Source organism: Chiloscyllium punctatum, chromosome 3 (genome assembly GCF_047496795.1).
Source record: "Chiloscyllium punctatum isolate Juve2018m chromosome 3, sChiPun1.3, whole genome shotgun sequence".
In the NCBI taxonomy this organism is placed as follows: domain Eukaryota; kingdom Metazoa; phylum Chordata; class Chondrichthyes; order Orectolobiformes; family Hemiscylliidae; genus Chiloscyllium; species Chiloscyllium punctatum.
Window position 1 is genome coordinate 93,598,832 of NC_092741.1, and position 20,377 is coordinate 93,619,208.

General features: G+C 39.8%; 1 protein-coding gene across 4 annotated transcripts in view; it reads left to right on the forward strand.

Moving 5' to 3' along the window:
* The window catches only part of cd2ap (CD2-associated protein), a 238,933-nt gene that overhangs the window by 139,806 nt on the left and 78,750 nt on the right, over positions 1-20,377 (forward strand). For all 4 annotated transcript variants that reach the window (XM_072556564.1, XM_072556572.1, XM_072556581.1 and 1 more), the window contains 4 exons: positions 778-881; positions 8,723-8,846; positions 10,165-10,373; positions 15,865-15,925. In XM_072556564.1, coding sequence (XP_072412665.1) covers positions 778-881; positions 8,723-8,846; positions 10,165-10,373; positions 15,865-15,925 — 498 coding nt within the window. The remainder of the gene's footprint in view (positions 1-777; positions 882-8,722; positions 8,847-10,164; positions 10,374-15,864; positions 15,926-20,377) is intronic.

Consider the following 20,377-nt stretch of genomic DNA (forward strand, 5'->3'; position numbering starts at 1 on the left):
GCCTCAGACATTCATCCACTTCAGCTTTCCACGTTGGTGTAGGAAGCATTGGATTTATAAGATCGGCTGCACCGTTTCTTCGACACTACGTAACAGCACCTTTTGAATCCATGACCGCAACCACCTAATAGGACAGGAGCTATGAATGCATGGAAATACCTTTTAACTGCAAATTTCTCTTCAAACTGCAAATTTTCCCTCCTTATCACCATTCCCCTATTATCAGTGACTCAAAAACCTGGGACTCCAAGTACTTTTTATTTTAAATGTCACTGCATTCTGTGTTGAGTTGCCTTCAAAGTAGAAATTGTTTTCGACAAAGGGGAGTTTGAGGATTTTTCTGAAAGGGGAATATTGTAGAATTTGAGAATTACTCAGCAGATAATACAAACTGCTATACTTTGAGCAAAGGTCAGTCATGGTTTTAAAAACGTAGTTTCCAATGGTGACATCTGGAACTTTAACTGTTGGTCAACATAGACTTCAGCTTTTTCATAAATGTGTTCTGAAATTGACAAGTGCAGCAATTTGTGTTGTTGTACTCTTGCACTATAATTAGGTAGTTTGATGCTATTTCAGATACTTGGTGCAGCAGAGAGTGGGAGGGTGATAGTGAGGAGCTTCCCGGAAAAGCTACTTAATTTGCAAACCAAATTTTCTGCGAATTTTAGATTAAACTTGTCATTTATAAGGTTATAGTTGAGAGACCTAGCTTCTTGTAAAATCAATTCCAGTTCGTACCACTAAAGGAACTTTCTGTGATGTCAATCCCAACAGGAAGGTTGAAGAAGAGGCAATGCGAAACACTGTTTGATTATATCCCTCAAAATGAGGATGAATTGGAAATCAAGACTGGAGATCTCATTGAAATAATTGAAGAGGTAAGGTTTTTTTTTGTCAATTGAAATATTTTCTTCCGTTGGTAACAGTGGTCAAAAATGTTCGATGTAAAATTGTTTTGTGATGGACTTTTGTATAAACTTTTGTCAAAAGTTGTGTAGTTCTGTTTGCCTGCCACCTCCTGCGCACACATTTGTTTGGAAAATGAAAAGTTTGTGTTTAAATTTTCTTGCTTGAAGATGACCTCCACTCTTGAGTTAATTCAATTAAACTGTTTTAAAATTGTCGTCATTAAGTTGCCAAACTGGTTGCAAAAATTCCAGTTCCAGCTCATGTCTTGGTGAATACATGGTATTTTCTCTGCGTAGGCTTCAATAGAACAGAAAGCATTATGAATTCCTGTGGCACAATGGTAACATTCCTACCTCTGGGCCAGGAGACCTGAGTTCAAGTCTCACCACCTTCAGTGGTGTGTAATAACATCTACGAACAGGTTGATTAGAAAATATCTTTTTAAAAAGCACGCACTGGTTTTCATGTTAATAGCACAGGGTGTATCTAACTATAATAACAGGAAGTTATCTTTTTCCCATGTTGCTTGTATTGTCAGTTAAACATCTGTTCATTTTGGAGAAGGATTGAAATGATTTTTTATGGCTGGCTAGTGCAACATTGCAGTGGTCCTAAGGAAAACTAACCTAATCCACAAGATACGGGAACTTAATGAAAGCTTGAATATTTCAATCTATATTGAACACAAAATAGGGATTTCTGCTGTGGAACAAAGTGTTACATGGTCAAAGTTCTTACAGCAAAACTAGTGTTCCTCAGCATTATGCTTTTTTGTCAGTACTTTATGGATTTGGATAACTTTTTCCATTTCTTTTTCCTGCTTCTTGCCTCAGCTGCCTTCCACCATCCCCCCCCCCCCCCCCCTTGAAAAATTGATGACACAAGGTAATGTTTGTGCCTTTTATGAATATTACCGAAAACCAGGTGTTTCTTTGATAGTCCTGTCGGACTTCCTGAGAGTTATGATATAGACCCAACTTTCTTTTAGTTGTCTTCTCAGTGACCTTGTGTCAATAAAAACACAGTGACCACAAGAACAGGTTAGAGACTAGGAATACTGCAGTGAGTAATTCATGTACTGTCCACCATCTACAAGGTACAAGTCAGGAATGTGATGGAATAACCTCCACTTGGCTGTATGGGTGCAGCTCTATCAATACTCGAGAAGCTCGACACCATCCAGGACAAAGCACCCTGCTTGATTGGCACCACCTCCACAAGCATCCACTTCCCCCACCACCAACTCTCAATAGTAGCAGTGTGTACAAGATGCACTGTGGAAATTCACCAAAAATCCCCAAACTGCACCTTCCAAATCCCATTACCACTTCCTTCTCGGAAGACAAGAGCAGCATTTACATGGGAACACCGCCACCTGCAAGTACCTCTCCGAGCCACTCGCCATCCTGATTTGGAAATGTATTGCTGTTCCTTCACTGACACTGGGTCAAATTTCTGGAATTCCCTCACAGGTGACAATGTGGATCAAGCCACAGCGAGTAGACTGCAGAGTTCAAGAAGGCAGCTCACCACCACCACCTTAACAGCAATTAGTGAGGAGCAGGAAATGCTGGTCAGCTAGTGATGCCCACATCCTGTGAATGAATTTTAAAAAAAGTGCTGAATCCAGTTGAGTTTCCGGTCAATGGTAATCCCAAGGATATTGTTAGTGGAGGATTCAGTGGTGATAACACTATTGAATGTCAAGGAATATCAAGTGAAACTGGATGAACCACCTAGCACTGGAAATGACAGTGGCAAACTGAGCGAGGTCAACCCTGAGGATAGGAATATTGTTGTGAGCAGCTCACCACCTGACTCCCCAAAACTTGCCCACCCTTTACAAGGCACCAGTCAGGAATGTACTCCCCATTTGCCTTCATGAGTACAGCTCCAACGACAATAGTTGACATCGTCCAAAGCAAAGCAGCCCATTGGATTGACATCACATCTGTTCCCTCTACCACAGCTGCAGTAGCAGCTTATACCATTGGGGCGGCTCAGTGGTTAGTGCTGTTGCCTCACAGCACCAGGGACCTGGGTTCAATTCCAGCCACAGGTGACTGTCTGTCTGTTTGTTTGTGTGGAGTTTGCACATTCTCCCAGTGTCTGCATCTGTTTCTTCCCTCAGTCCTCTGTGCAGATTAGGTGAATCGGCACTGTTAAATTGTCCATGGTGTTCAGGAATGTGTAGGTTAGGTGCATTCGTCAAGAGAAACATAGAGTAATAGGGTAGGGGAATGAGTCTGGGTGGGTTACTTTTTGGTGGGTCATTGTGGACTTGTTGGACCAAATGGCCTGTTTCCACACTGTAGGAATTCTGTGATTATTCCTGCTCGTATCTATGATCCTTCAGCTAGAAGATGCACGGCAGTAATTCACCAAGCTGTTTTTAAAAGTACTCCCAAAACCTGCAATCTGAATGCCTAGGTGGAAAAGGGCTATATATAAACAAGCACCCACAAGCTCCCCTCAAGTCTCGCACTATCCTGACCTTAAATGATATTAAAGATTCCACATCATCCCTATATCAATAGCCTGGAATACTGTATATCATTCACGTGTCAGTGGTACAAAATGCATGAGCCACCTCTTTATTGAGGACAGGTGAAACAAATGCATTTACTTCTGTTTGAATCGAAGCAATTTGGAGGCAGAGTAAAGTAGCTGTGCCTGAGAGACTGGTTAGTACAGTCATGAGTCATCTGGAGAACTGAGCCTTTACATCCAAATGGTTTCAAGTTGGTTCTCTGGATGCTTAGAACACAGCAGATTTAGGAAAATACCAAGTTGTGGATCCAGCAGCTAAGTGCTTTACTAACATGGACTCCTAAGGTGCAAGAAGCAGCAGTATTGGCCCAAAGTATCTGCCTTAACCTACCTTACCCCCTCAATTATCTCTCGTTCCAACCCTGAATTGTTTCTTGTTAAGGGGATGGTAGTGGGAAATTTAGTGAATGTAAGAGTCACGGGAGTTTTGACCTTGGCGTGCTTATACAGACTATAATCTCAATCCACAGAACGTGTTTGTCTCTCTCTGCTGCTGGACCAAAATGCTATCTATGGAAGATACCTCGATATGGTTAAATAAGTTTGATGTGGAAATGGGTCGATTGCATGAAGTTCATTGTCTAGAGATAAAATAAATAAAATTTAGCCCTATTGGGATATATTTTTTATGATTTGTGGGAGTTGGTAATTGGAATGAATGTCCTTTGTATTTTTATGCATTTTTTAAAACCATTCTTAAAACGTGTAGCGATTATCACAAAGCAGCCAATTGCATTAACTAAGCGAAATGAACAGTATTGCCATAGTGCACAATTGTGTAGTGGTGAATTCCTGCAGCAGGAATTAACTTCATACTGCAAAACAAATTGTAAATAGTTCATTTTGTTGGATTTCTCTTGTGGAGCAAAGTAGTCACGATATAATTGTACAAATAACTTTGCTGTTTGGTTAGGGAAGCATTTATAATAGTTTTTAATGATTCGGAGGATGTAATGCAGGTATTTGCTTTGTTTGTGTCATTCACAATCTGGGTCAGGAGATAGGAGATACCAGCAAGTATCACATGAAACATAATTCAACATGGAGAGGGAGAGTGAAATTAGATGGTAAGAGTGATACATGATTGAAGCAGCTGTGATTTAAAAGTGTGTTTTCTTAGTAGATATGTGCTTCATGTTTGTACAAACTACAGATCCACAGTTGTCTTCAGTCAAGGTGGATTCTGTGGTGGTGTTGCTTAATGCTGACCTTTTAGATATCTCTCTTCTGTCATAAGTGATGACGTGGAAGCTTCTGATTGGCTGTTGCCAGAAGGAAAATTAAAGCAGTCTTCTCTTTGGATTGGATGAAAACATGTTATTTGTTTTGGGCAAAGGTGGGTCACGTTGTCTGTAATCACTTCTGATTCTCATGAAGAGCATTTGCTGAGATATTAACTCCGCAAATGCTGCATTTGTACCATTTTATGTTGCATTTGAGCCATAAATGGCTCGGGTATTCCAATCCTGAAGCCCTGTCGCCATCTGTGATTGGATTTAAAAAATAGCCACTGTTTGTTTGGATAATCCTGGATTGTGGCCTTCTGGTCCAAACCTGTCATGGAATCCTCTCCCACAGCAGTGAAGACCATTTAGAAGCCATGTTACATCATTGCAGCATTAAATATCTTAGCAAAGGTAGAGTAGTTTTAAAGGGGGATTTTTAACTTGGATTGGAAGAGGCAGACTAATGCTGGTGAAATTCTAGAGTGTGTCCATGATAGTTTCCCACTGCAATGTGTCCTGGATGCAACAGAGACAAGTAATATTGAATTTAGTAGTGACCAATGAGTCAATTTTTAATTAGGAACTTAATTGTGCGTGTACATTTATCAGTTAGCGATCATAACATGACCAAGTTGAATACCGTATTTGAAAGTGAAAAGCATGAATCAGCTCCTAGAATTTTAAATTTAGGTAAGCCCTACTTTAATGAGATTGAGACTGTCCACTGCTCATGGGTAAAACAGCTGATGAACAGTGGAAGGTGTTTAAAAAACACTTAATGTGATTTAAATTTGTGGTATTGGTTAACTGAGTTACAGAAATGCAGCCTGATGATTAAATATCTAAATGTGAATAAATAAATAAATACTGACAGGAGCTGGTGAGCTGCTTGCATCCACTTACAAATTGTAAATGTAAGCTGCAGCAGGGTAATTGGAGGGGGGAGTTTGTATGTTTTTCAAGGGATATGGGCACTGTTTGCTGTGCTAGCATTTATTCTTGACCAGCACTGGATTCTTAATCAGTAGGGGAATCAAAGATAACAGGGTTAGGGTATTACAGTGTTTATAAGGAATCTCAGATTAGCTACGATCCTATTGAATGTGTGGAGCAGGCTCGAGGCACTGAATGGCCTACTCCCAGTCCTATGTCATATAATACAAAACCAGGTTATATCCCTGAGAGAGTAAAGCTCCACTTCACCGGGGGGGGGGGGGGGGGGAGGAGAGAATGAAAAAAGAATCCACGGACAACTAAAGAGATAAGGGACAGCATAAAACCAAAAGAAAAAGTTTGCGAAAACCAGCACCGATCCTGCCGAATGGGAAAGATACAAAGGCCAGCAACAGGTCACCTAGCAGGTTATTAGAGCCACTGAAAAGGATTGTGACAAGAAGCTTTCCAGGGGCTTCCAAATCAATGAGAAATTGTATAGTTACAAAGAGGGGAAGCTGTTCATCAAGTATAGTATTGGCCCATTAAAGACAAAGTGGGGATACTGTCAATGACTGTGGGGAAATGGAAGATCTGTTAATGATTACTCTGCCTTTGTATTTGCAGTAGAAAAGGAGGATAGCTTGCTAGATAGCCCAAAGAAATTAACAACAGATCAGGGACTGAGTAAAATTGACTTAAGTAATAATAAGCAATAACCTGACGGTTTTCATCCAAGGATGTTAAAGGAAGTAGGGCAGCACACATAGATGCCCGGTTTGACAGTTCCTAGATACAGGCGTCATCCTTCTGGATGGGACGATTGCACACGTCACTCCGTTCTTTTTTAAGAAGGGTAAAAGAGGAAAACCAGGGAATTATAGCCTAACATCTGACATGGGAAACTTGTTGGAGTCTATGATCGAGGATGGTGTAAGTCAATACCTCAAACTTTCAATTAGTCTGGGACAGACAGCATGGGTTTGTGACAGTTATGTCATGCCTGAGAAACCTAATTGAAGTAACTAAGGTAATGGATGGGGAATGTCTATGAATGTTGAAATGGATTTCCAGAAAACATTTGATAAGGTCCCACATAAGAGGCAGTCAACTAAAGTAGAGCAGAGAGCAAATTACTGACATGGTTGGAAAATTGGTGAGTTTGACAAAGTAGGGATAATGTGTCGATGCTCAAAATGGCAGGATGTAGCCAGTGGTGTCCCACAAGGATTTGTGTTTAGGCCTCAATTATTCACATTATTTATTAATGAGTTGGATAATGGCATTGAAAGTCATTTTTCCAAATTTGCTGATGACACAAACGTTAGGAGCCATTGTGCAGAGTAGATGATGATAGATCGATATCCCATTATAATGTTATGCTAAGTGAATAAACAAACAGTAACAGATCACCTCACACTTGCTTACACTGAAATCTATGTTGGGCCAAAAAAGGATAGGTCAGGATATTTTCTAGATGGTGTGAAGTTAAATACTGTGGTGTCCAAAGAGACTTGTGGGTTCAGGTGCACAATCTTTAAAATGCCACAAATGTGTAGAAAATAATCAAGAAAACTAAAGGGGTGTCATGGTGGCTCAGTTGTTAGCACTGCAGCCTCACAGCACCAGGGACCTGGTTCAGTTTCAGCATCAGACAACTGACTGTGTGGAGTTTGCACATTATCCCTGTGTCGGAGTGGGTTTTGTCCGGATGCTCCGATTTCCTCCCACAATCCAAAAATGTGCAGATTAGGTGGATTGGCCATGCTAAATTACCTGTAGTGTTGGGTGCATTAGTCAGGGGAAATGTAGAGAAATAAGGGAGTAGGTCTGGGTAGGTTACTCTTCAGAGGATCAGTGTGGACTTGCTGAGCTGAAAGGCCTGTTTCCACACTGTAGGGATTCTCAGTAATTGTAAGTAATGGAATGCTGGCCTTTAGATTGAGGACTGGAATAAAAGGATGCCAAAGTTATGTTGCTGTCAAACAAAACCCTGATTAGAGCCCACTTGGAGTACTGTGAGCAGATCTGGGCACCACAGCTTACGAAGGAGGGAGTTTATGAGAAAACCGTTGAAGTCCAGGTATCAAAGTTATAAGGAAAGTAATACAAATCAGTCCTGTTTTCTCTATATTTTAGTAGATTAAGGGGTGATCTGATCAAAGTCTTCATGATAGGAACAAGGTAGATCAAGTTAAACTATTCCCACTGGTTGGGAATTCTAGAATCAAGGAGCTTGTTTAAAACATTTGGGCCAGATAATTTAGGAGAGATGTTTGGAAGCACTTCTGCATCAAAATATAGTGATGTTGAACCTCTTTCAGAAATAGCAGTGGATACTAGGTCAGTTTTAATTTTAAATTTGAGATACCTTTTACTTAAAAATATATTAGGGAATGTAAGGTGGGCCAAAGATCAGCCATAATCTCATAGAATGGTGTTACAGTCCCAAAGGGCTGAATGGCCTATTCCTGTTTATTCTGTAGCAGACATTTTGGCAGCAACTGGGTTGGCCTGAAACGAAGTTAGAGCATAGGGAGTAAGGTCAGTGGATAAATACTCAGGGTAGATTGAGCGACTTGGGTCAGGTTTGGAAGTAGTCAGTTTGTCTCTAGTTTGTGCTGTATCTGGTCAGAAATGTGTCAACTCTGGTGTGGCAGTTTGGAGGATGATGTTGGGTTCAGCTTTGGGCATTGTAGTTAGATATTAGGTAGTCAGTCAGGCGTTCAGTTTTGTAGCTGCGAGGAGTAAGAGTAGATTTTTCATCCTCTAAGTAACTGTAAAGCTAAAGAGAATCAAAAACCTCTCAGTCTCTGATGTTTTTTGATGATTCCAGATGCACATGAAAGCAATTTCCCAAACAATTTCCGTGGCGCCAAACTTAGCAGGATGACATGGAATTCGTGACATGCAATTCACATCTACTCATTGAAATAGCTGGCCCAGTAATTCAAATGCAGTCAATTGCACCATCTAGTGGCCTAATGCATTAAACCATTGAATTGTGAAATGATCATGTTAACTGTGCCTCCAGACTTTTGTTCTATTTACATTTGGTAGTCCTTCCATTTTGAGACTTTAATGGGTTGTATTTCCTACAGGTTGAGGAAGGTTGGTGGAGGGGAATCCTGAATGAGAAAATTGGGTTGTTCCCATCCAATTTTGTGAAGGAGTTGATTGATCAGACAGAAGATGGAGACTCCAATGAAGTGCTAAGTGAACCAGGTAGTGATTTATCTTCTTACAAACCACCAGTGTTATTGAAAACCAGCTCGGAAGTAACTGTGAAGCAAATTATTTCATATGTGCAGAATAAATCATAGCATGTAATGTGACTTAAAATACTGAGGCATTGTAATAATTAGGCAGCATAAAGACCTTTTCAATTTAAGATGTTGGGGTGAATTTTCATTTCTATTGCCTGGACATATGGGACCATTGTTCGCTGCCTCTTATGTTTCTATTCTTTTCAATAGTCCAGGTGAAATCATGTAGGTTTTGTTCCCGTTCTACAGTCCCCCTGCCATATTCCCCTGGACAGCCTGGGAAACATGAAGAGTGAAAGAATTTACTTGTGGCAGAACTAGATGTAGAATGCTTGGGTTTAAGTCCATAATGTTGGGGGTCATGTCAGGGAAGGGAGAGATGAAGTGATGAGTGAGTTTAATAATTATCTAGGAGTAGGAGCAGGTTTCAGGATTCATTCCTCCATTATTTGATGTATAAGTTTGAGTGAGTTGGAATCCTCTGCACATCTCTGCCTTTAGCTCAGAGTCGAGGACTTTTGCAGAGCATTCTGCATGTCTGTCAGCTACCACCAGGAAATTTCCACAGAATGAGTTAAGAGTCATAGAGATAAACCGCATGGAAATGGACCCTTCAGTCCAACTTGTCCATGCCGTCCAGACGTCCTAAATTAATCTTAATCCCATTTGCCAGCATTTGGCCCATATCCCTCTAAACCCTTCCTATTCATATATGCTTCCAGATGCCTTTTAAATGTTGTAATTGTACCAGCCTCCACTTCCTCTGGTAGTTTTATTCCATCCATGCATCACCTTCATCTGTGTGAAAACATTGCCCCTTAGGTGCCTTTTAAATCTTTCCCCTCTTACCTTAAATCTATCTCACACATTGCAATTGCACCGGTCTCTTGTTGAAAGATTTTCCAGTTTTGTGCCATAGTTTGATTGGCTGTGGTCAAGGAATGTTATTGGTCTGGTTTCGATACACAGCTTGTATTCTGTGCTACTGTTATTAAAGGTCACTTAAGCACATGAAGAGGTTTTTGAGAAGAATTAGAGAGATGTACGTATTTGCAAGTATCATCTCTCCTTAATCCTGTTATGTGTGAATGGTGTCTAAAGGTTAAAGAGCCTCTGAAGTGGATTCACCAAGAGATGGAAAACTAATGCATCTACATCTGTTTTAAATTGGTTAGCTGACATAGTTAATTTCTGTTTCTGTTGTACTAAAGGTGGATGGATTATACGAGAAAAATAACTGTTTTATACACTTAAGCACATTTTGTTTACTCTAACAGATGTGCCAGTCAAGGACTTAATTGGACTAGGACCTACATCACCGACATCACCGACTGAATTCCCAGTGAATGAGAGTCCGGGAGCTGGAACAACTGCCCAACCCAAGAAAATCCGTGGTGTGGGGTTTGGAGACATATTTAAAGAAGGATCTGTAAAACTCAAATCAAGGTTATCCAATTCTGATTTGGAGGATAAAAAATCAGAGAAGGTAGGCTGAGTATTACTGGAGAAGTATTGTCCACAATAATTGATTTGTCTGACATCAAGTATCAAGTTTTGCTTAAAATGAGAGATGCTCAGACATCCAAGGACTTAACTGATACTCAAGCTAATAGAAAACTCTTTCTTTTGGGTGATCTATTACCTAGTTTAACTCCTGATGATGAGCTTGTCATTAGATTTGGCAAGACGATAGTCTAGTGGCATAAATGTATGTCAGCTTGGTTTAAAGGAGCACTCTTCATCCCTCTGATTGTATAATGGAACTTTATTTGAGGGTTTAAGTTTGTTATTTGGCTGGTAGGAGTATAGTATGGTCAGAAGCGCCCTTCAGAAAGACAAGGTTTGCAAATGTCTTTTTTTATATAAAATGGTGACCTTTTGGTGAAAGTTGACATGAGGTGATAAATACTGAGTTGTAACCGACATTTATTTGTTAATTAACAGTACAGAACAGGTGAATTGATCTTCCATCCCAACAATACAATGAAAACCGTGCACCTAAAATCCTGTCCTGCCCTTATAAATGTGTGAATTATGAGCCAAAGTAGGCCATTCAAACCATGACATCCTTTTGATAGTCTTTGTGAACAAGAATCTATACATTTCAAAAGTTTAAACATATCAATGATCCTGCTTCCACTCCCTTGAGACACATTTTCAAAGAACGTGTCAAGACCATTTAGGATTTTATAAACCTGAACCAAGTCAACGCTCACTCTTCTGAATTTGAGTGAAAATAGCCCAGCCTGTCCAACCTATACTCTTAAGACAGTCTGCTCGTTCCAGGTGTCAGCTTAGTCAAAATACTAAAATCTGAAAATAAAAACGGTATGTGGTGGGTCAACTCAACAGGTCTGGTTGCATCTGTGGACAGAGAGTTCTGAAGAGACAAATTGGACTCAAACTGTTAACTCGGTTGCTCGGTCCACAGAAGTTGCCAGATGTAGAGCTTTTCTAGCACTTTCTGCTTGTATATCTAATAAGCCATCTCCAAAACATTCTTCCTTTAAATGAGCAAACTGAAACAGTAGTGTTAAACAATTTCCTATATAACTAGAGCATTATATCATTTAATGTTCTTTTCCTCCTTACACTAATGGACAACTTCTCAGTAGCTGCCCTAATAATTTGCTGTATGTATCTGCACACTAATATTTGAGACCTTTGTATTAGAGCACCAACAGTTCTGTGTTACTCTCCATTTTAATAATACATTGGTGTTTTGAGTCTTCCTGCTGAGTGAGAAGCTTCACATTTTCCTGCATTATACTCCACATGCCAGATACCTGCTCTCATTTAATCTATCCAAATCCATCTGCATCCTTGTCACATGATCTTCCCAACATGCTTTCCTACCTACATTTGTGTAATTTGCAAATGTCATCACCATGTCTTGTTTGCCTCATCAAAGTTGTTGATTCTTTTAAAAAGATGTGAGCACACTAGAGACATGTGTTATGCTATTCATCATATCCTGGTGACCTGAATCCGACCCATTTGTGCATATTCTGTTTCCTGCCAGCCAGCCAATCCTCTATCCAGGTTGGTGTATTAACTCTAGAACATGAGCTCCAACTGTGCTCTATAATCTTAGATGTAGTACCTCATCAACTGCTTTCTGAAGTTTCAGCACATTCTTTCAAATATTTTACACAGTCGTTCCTGTGTGGAATGAACTTCCAGACGAAGTGGTGGATGCGGGTACAATTGCAACATTTAAAAGACATTGAGATAAATATATGATAAGAAATGTCTGGAGGCATATGGGCCAAATGCAGGCAGGTGGGACTAGTTTAGTTTGGGATTATGGGCAGCATGGACTGTTTGGACTCCAGGGTCTGTTTCTAGGCTGTATGACTCTGACCCTATGATTTCTCTCTCACAATACTCTGCTGTGTCTTTTGATTACCTTGAGTTATTCTGAGTAACCAGTTATGACCGCCTGAAAGACTGATTAATTCTAAAACTTTCTCTGTGATTGACGTCAAGCTTAAGATATTATTTCTTTGCTGCTTTCTTCACTTCTTGAATAGTGATTCTTATTCCAGGATGATGGAATCTTTCCAGATCTAAAAAAATTTGGGAAAATTAACACCAACTCATCTACTACCTTTATTAGCCACACTCTTTTTGAGGATCAACATTCTACTCACAGCAACTCTCTCGCAATCTTTTCTTGAATTCTAGCTCTTAAGCTCTAATTTATTTTGAGATATTCTCTGCCATTCTTTGTGTTTCAACATTTATTTCTGTGTAAGTGTGTTTTAACTAAAGTTAAATGTTCTCCTTAATAACTTAACATGAATTATTGGCCCGCACCTTGAAATTTTTCTTTCCAGTAAGATTGTCATTTTTCTTACATTCTGAAATATCCCTTTAAATGTCTGCCACTACTTCTCTGCATCTCTTCAAGTAATATCCCAGTTCATTTAAACTAATTCAGTTTTCATGTCCCCTGATGCTGTTTATTTAAGTTTAAAATAAATGTCTTAAACCCAATCCTCCCCCTTTTGAAATTGGATGTAAGATACAATTGTGTTATGTTTGCTGCTCCATAGAGTACCTTTTACTCTGAGATCAATTTTAATTCTGTCACATTGCACAACGCTAAGTCTCATGAAGTTTAAATCATTCTGTCTGGTTTGACAATGTGCTGCTCCAAGAAATTATCTTGAAAGAGTCTACAAACTCCTCATTCAGGCTACCATTGCCAATCTGATTTTTTTCCAGTTTATACGTAGGTTGAAATGGTCCACAATTTACTACTGTCCCTTCACCGTGAGCACCCAATATTTATTTGTGTATACATTGCCCTACCTTGTGGTTACTGTTCGAGGCCTGGAGGTCATTCCCCAAGTGATGACTCTTTCTGACTATTACACCTATTCATCCAAACTGATTTTACCTCCTGATCCAAGGTTACGTCCAGATATTTCACCACTGCCATCTTTGAGAAGTGCTACATTTGGCCTTTTGATGGGTTTCTCTTCTACTTGAATTTTACATGCTCCTTAGTTTTTAGAATCTAGTTTTCCTCATTCTGCAGCCAAACTTCTGTTTCACTTGTCTATATTTTCACTTTATGTGCTGTCAATTCATTTAGTTGGTCCTGAATATATAGTTAAGACTTTTTTTTAAATAATCTTTTTAGCTTTTAATCTTGACTACTGGTATATTCTTGTTTCCTTTTCTTTCTCTGTCCCTTGCTGCCATTCAGGACCTTCATTTTTCACATTACTACTTTGGTTTCCTGCCTTGATTTGATTTACCCATTCTTGAACCTTGCCCCCTTGTTCCCTAGTTACTCAGCTCACAAGAACCCTACACCAGGCATGTTTTAGGTGTAGACTGGCCCTACTTGGAAAAATTAATGACGAAGAATCTACAACATTCAAACACCACATTCAATTCCTTGACATTCCAGTTTCCCCACAACTGGGACTGATGTTCTATGAAGCAGAACATGCTTTTCCAACCTAGTCTTTGAATCAAACATTCATCTCTCTAAACCTATTCACCTTATGCCAATATGCACGTGGCTCAAGTGTTAAATGAGAGATTATTATCTTTTTGAGACACTTTGATTTTCAGTTATCACCGAATTTCTCATACTGCACAGCTCTTTCCTAGTTCTGACCATTTCAATGGCATCAACATGGGCCATGGCTGTTTTGAACTAAGTTCCCAGGTGTTGTCATTCAGCCTCTCTCTCTTTCAGTCTAAGTATCCCTCAGATGTGCCATGAGCTCTTCAGCTCCGTATTCGTGCCAGTGCCTTTCAGAATCTGTGGCCTAAATTCTGAAATTTATCTACCTAACCTTGCCGCCTCTTCACCATGAAACCTGTCTTTTGCACTAAGCTTCTAATTACTTGTCCAAATACGTAGTTTTCTGCTTCAGAAAATTAGCCCATGGAATCACTTTGGGATGCTTTACAGTGTACAAGGCACTCTACAAACGCAAATTGATATTCGTCACCCTGCTGTTTGCTGCCACCTTTAATTACACTATAGCAGTGGTTATTCTTCTTTAGTGTGCAAAACTTGGAGACACTCTGGGAGCTTAAGTATTGTAAGGAAGTAAATATTTCCTTCTGTTCGTTGCCAGTGTTGTCGTCGTATGGAGATGTGCAGGGTTATGTATGACTGCCTCATTATGTATGGTGCTTACATTTCATGACCCAAATAGGTGGAGGAATGGAAATGCAGCTGGGAGGTCTGCCTGGGGATTTCCCCTGATTGCCAAACCCCGATGCTGTCTCTAACCTCTTGTGCAAGTACTCACAAGAGGAAAGAAACAATATTAATGGGACTGCAAATATTTTTTATTTGTTGCCTGTATCCCGTGGCTTTCACCTTAATGGTGATACCCTGCTTGTGCAGAACTGCATGATGATTAGGCTGATAGTAGAGAAATCACTGTCAATGAACCCACCATAGTGACCAAGATTACTGGTGAATAAAGGTAAAATGCTGTGGATGCTGTAAGTCTGAAATGTAAAGAGAAAACACTGGAGAGACTCAGCAGACATGGCAGTATCTGTTGAGAGAAACGCGTTAATAGTTCAAAGACTACTCTTTGCAATAGATTTAAGGCTATATTTCCAACAAGTGCTGCCTTTTTGACAAGTGGGATATGCACAGTTGCAACAAAGTGGCGAATCAGTCATGATTGTATTGGATGAGGGAGTAGGCTTGAGGGACAAATGATCTATTCCTGTTCCTATTTACTCTGTTCTTGAGTATTAACAGGTCCCAAGTAACTCCAAATGTCTTGATTGGTACTGATTGCTGGTAGCACTCTTGAGTCTCTGGCTTCTGAGTTCAAGTCTCACTTCAGGGTTTGAGCACAAAAATCTGCACAGACCATCCAGTGCAGTACTGACAACGTGACATGATCAGAGGTGTCATCTTTTGAATCAAGATCCTAATCAGCAGAGTTATCCCAGGAAACCTGACTGGTATTTATCATTCAATTACAATCTCAAAAGAAAAGAAGGAATTTGCTGGTCATTGCTGTTCATGACAGTTTGCTGTACATGAATTGGCTGTCCTAGTTCTCACATTGCAACATTGACTGCCCTTCAGAAGTACTTGACTGGCTGAAATGTGCTTTGTCATGTATAGTTGACATGAGCAGTACTATATCTCGGCCAGTCTGTCTTGCCTTATTGGGCAGAAGTTCTCTGTCACTTCATAAGCAGACAGAGCTGAATCTGTTCAGTTGCTGACATGACACGGTTAGAAACTGATTAAATGTTGTTCTTGTGTGGTGACAGAGGTGGTCAGTCAATCAGTAAATAAAATCAAAATGATTCTATTTGACAAATTCTAAAGCAACATTTAGAGTCAGCAAAAATTGCTTCATGTGGTGTATGATCTTTTGAGAGACTCTCGGAACACTTGGTAGAATGCAATTATTAGATGCTTTACCTTTTATATGTTCACTAATTCCATGCTATTTTATGTACTTTTACAGCAAGTAACTCCAACCAGTAATGCTGAGGCTGTGAAACATGAACCAGAAAATAAACATAAAGGTATATTTCAGAAACCCTAATAGAACAAGTTATTTACAAGTTGTTTCCTTATTTTCAATCCCACTTACCAAGGTTTTGACCTTCCTTATCTCTAATCTTCAATTCCATAATTCCTCTGATCTGGCCTCTTATTGCCTTTCCAGTTTTAATTGGTGGCCAACCTTCAATTACCTAGGCTTCCAACTCTGGAGTGCTGTTCATCCATTTCCACCTCACTTGAATTCAAGTCTACCTCTGTCATCTGATCTAATTACTCCTTGTTTGCCTCGGGATTGTATTTTTTAATAATAGTCCTGTAAACCATTGTGGGAAGTTCCATTACTTCAGAGGTGCTATAAAAATATTAATTTTATTTCCAACCAGTTTATTTTCACAAGTTAGTTATATTTCATCATCTCTTCCCTTGGCAGCTGGATGGATCACATGTTTGACTAACTCAATAGAAATTACAAAAGGGCGTGGGAACTCAGTATAACTAAACACGGAATATTATTAATGTTAAGAACAAGGATTATTTCTAAATGATGTCAATAATCAAGGATTTTTGAAGATTTTTATGCATTGGCACAAAAAACTTTAGTTCTGCTTTGAATGTGAATGTTAGCTACCCTCTAGAGGAAGTGACTAGTTTCATAGTAAGTCTCTTGAAACAAGCTTGAGATAAAGAAGGTAGATGAAAAGCCACAGTTAATCATAATGATCAAACTGATCAGATCCCAACAGTTGTTCAGTGCAATCAGTAAGGTTGATGCATGGCACACCAAGATGCAACTTTTCTTCTTCCGAAGGCAGTTTCCAATTTAAAGCTTTAGATGCACTCAGAGTCTGCCTGAGTTCAAGGATGGAGACCATTCATTTAAAATTATTGACTTGGTCCTCATTTATTCTCTCAAGTATCTCAATGCTGTTTAATTCTCTTGCTTTGAAGCAGCTTTCAAAACTATTTTAGCCTCACGATATTCTTTCCTTCTAAACCTGAAATTTTGGGTTATTATTATGCTGTAATGTTTTGTTTTTCAGCTTCAAATTCTGTTAAACTGCTGTACTGTCTTTCCTCTGGGGATAGCAATGACAAAATAATGAAATTTCAAATCCAGAATGAGGAAGAGTAACTCTGATCTTAAACCAGTCTTTTTACCTGAAAAAATAAACTACGGTTACGGAGATGTGAAGCAATTCTGGACAAAGACTTATTAGAGGGGGTAAATTCAGAACAGAAATGCGGAGACATTTCTTCAGCCAGAGAGTGCTGGGCCTGTGGAATTCATTGCCGCAGAGTGCAGTGGAGGCCGGGACGCTAAATGTCTTCAAGGCAGAGATTGATAGATTCTTGATGTCACAAGGAATTAAGGGCTATGGGGAGAACGCGGGTAAGTGGCGTTGAAATGCCCATCAGCCATGATTGAATGGCGGAGTGGACTTGATGGTCCGAATGGCCTTACTTCCACTCCTATGTCTTATGGTCTTAAGTGTCTAAAGTGGGCTGGGAGAATATAGTAAGGAGAAAATCACTCGATGAGCAGCAGTAGACATTTTTTATTTCATCGTGCTCAGCAAAATTTATTCCAGTCAAAAAGGTGAAGTTGATGAAAAGAGTAACCATGTATTGTTAACAGATACAATCAAAGAGAGTATCCAATCAAAAACTAAGGCAAACGATGCAGCAAGAATAATGATGGGCCAGAGAATTGGGAGTTTCTTTAGGAACCAGCTAAAAAAGACAAAACTAAATTAGCAAGAAATATAAAACAAACAGCAATGACTTCCATTGGCATGTAAGAGAGTGGCTAAAGTAAGTGTGGAATCCTTGGAGGATACAACTAGGGAATTACCAAAAGCAGAGAGACAATTCAAATCAATATTTTGCATCAATCTTTGTGGGTGGAGGGCACTATAAATATTCCAAAAATAGTAGGCAACCAAGGTACTAATAGGAGGAAAGATCTTGCAACTGTCTTTATTGTGAGTGACAAAGTATTTGGCAAACTTAATGGGACTGGAAGCAGATAGGTCCCAGGATCTGATGTCCTGCACCCACAGATTTTAAAGCAAGTGCCTGCAGAAATAGTGGAGCCATTTGCTGAATTATTCCAGAACTCATTGGATTCTGGGAGGGTTCAAGCTGGTTGGAAAAGTGCTAATGGGGCAACCCTGTTCAAGAGCAGAGGGAAACAGGAGACTGGAGGTTATTTGTTGTTGTGAAAAAGTGAAGACTTCATTATTAAGGAAGAAATAGCAGGGCAGTTAGAAAAGTTTAATGTAATCAAACAGACTCAACATATTTTTATGAAGAGGAAATCATGTTTGACTAGTTTGCTAGAGTTCTTTGTGGATGTGACAAACTGAGATGATGAAGGAGAACAAGATGGACCAAGTGTGTTTATATTTCTAAAAGGCATTGTTGTTGCGCAAGATTGAAGCTCTCAGTATTGGGAGCAAAATATGAGCGTGCATTGAAGATTGATAAACACATAAGACAGAATAAAGATGATTAGGTACTTTTCAAGTTGGAAAGATGTAACTAATGGAACTTCACAAGGATCACTCCTGAATTCTCAACTATTTACTACCTATATTAATGACTTGGAGGAGAGGCAGAATGTAATGTACAGGGGGGGACTGCAAGTTACAAACACAATCTCCTGCAGGGGTGTAATTTTAAAGATCTTGTATACAAACATATCCTGTGCTTATGAGTGGCTCCTTTATATTGAGTTTAAATATATTGAAGTTTAAATGTAAGAAAGTATGAGGTCGTGCACTTAGGAAGAATCAAAAGGCAGACATTTACTTAAAATAAAAACACAGTGCAGTCGGATCTGAGTGTTCTTGAGCATGAAACTCAAAGCACACAACTGCTGTCAGTAAGATGAAGGCAAATTGAAGTTTAGTCTTTTTTGCTAGGGGATTGGTGTTTTTAAGTAGGGATGTCTCGTTACACTGTACGGTGTGTTAGTGAGGGTGTACTTGGAGTATTGTGTGCAGTTTTCATCCCCATATTTAAGAATGTGCTGGCATTGGAGGGAGCTCAAGAGGTTCACTGGGCCGATTCCTCAGATGGAGCAGTTGATTTTTATCAAGAATGGCTAAAATTTATTCATTCGGATGTAGAAGAATGAGGGATGATCTCCTTGAAATATAATAGTTTTAGAGAGGGCCTGACAGGATAGATATTGGGATGTTTGTACCAGTGAGTGAATCTTGAACTCTGTTATAAAATAAGTGGACAATAATTTTAACACAGATATGAAGGAATTTCTCCTCCCAGAGGGTAATGAATGACTAGAATTCTCTACCTCAGAGTTGTGGATGCTAGATCGCTGAAAGTATTTAAAGAGGAGGTAGGTAGATTTTGGAAATATTGAGTTGTCATGATCTTCAAAAACGAGGAGTTGAACCTGGGTCTGATAAGCCATGATCTGATTGAATGGCAGGGCAGGCATAAGTGTCTGAATAGCCTACTACTATTAAAAAAAAAGTTCCCAATTCTGTCGCCTCAGTGTAAGTAACATTAACAGGCTTTAACTCGGTTACTATAGCTGTGCCTCTCAATGTGCTTACTATGGCATGGTACTCTTACATGATAAGTGGTCCTCTTTTATGTCGTATCTTTATCAGATTGGAGCCTTGCCTAAAGGGATGTTTAACATTTCTTCCCAAAGCTCTGAAACAATTGTTTTTCAGCCAACCCTTCAATTGGGACTCCCCAAGCAGATCCTCCTTGAGATCTGAGGAGCTGCTCAATTGTGACTAACCTTTTTTTACTCTGTCATTAGCCCCACATTCTGTGGATAATACAGAAGTCTCCAGAGATCCTGATCACTCACGGGTTTCTGGTTACTGATTAGAGCAGTAATTCCTTGAAGGAATGGAGCATGACTCTAGCCCATGGCACCACATGTGGCCCAACTGTAGGGATGCTGTGGGGAGAGTGAAAATAAGTGGCCAAGAAATAGTGACTGTGGTTGTTTACTTTGGAAACAGGCATTTTTGTGGCTTTCAATATGATTCCAGGTTGAGTGTGCTTTCCTCCCTCATGCTAGATTAGATTAGATTCCCTACAGTGTGGAAACAGGCCCTTTGGCCCAACCAGTCCACACCGACCCTCCGAAGAGTAATCCACCCAGACCCATTTCCCTCTGACAAATGAACCTAACACTATGGGCAATTTAGCATGGCCAGTTCACCTTACCTGCATATCTTTGGACTGTGGGAGGAAACTGGAGCACCCAGAGGAAACCCACGCAGACACTGAGAACGTGCAAACTCCACACAGACAGTCGCCTGAGGCTGCAATCAAATCTGGGACCCTGGTGCTGTGAGGCAGCATCGCTAACCACTGAGCCATCATGCTGCCCCTAATGATGTGACAGAATTGCTGCAGTATGATGTTCCAGTGAAAGTGGAGCAGCCAGAGGACATTGTCCCCTTTGGATCCAATAGCGTAGGCTG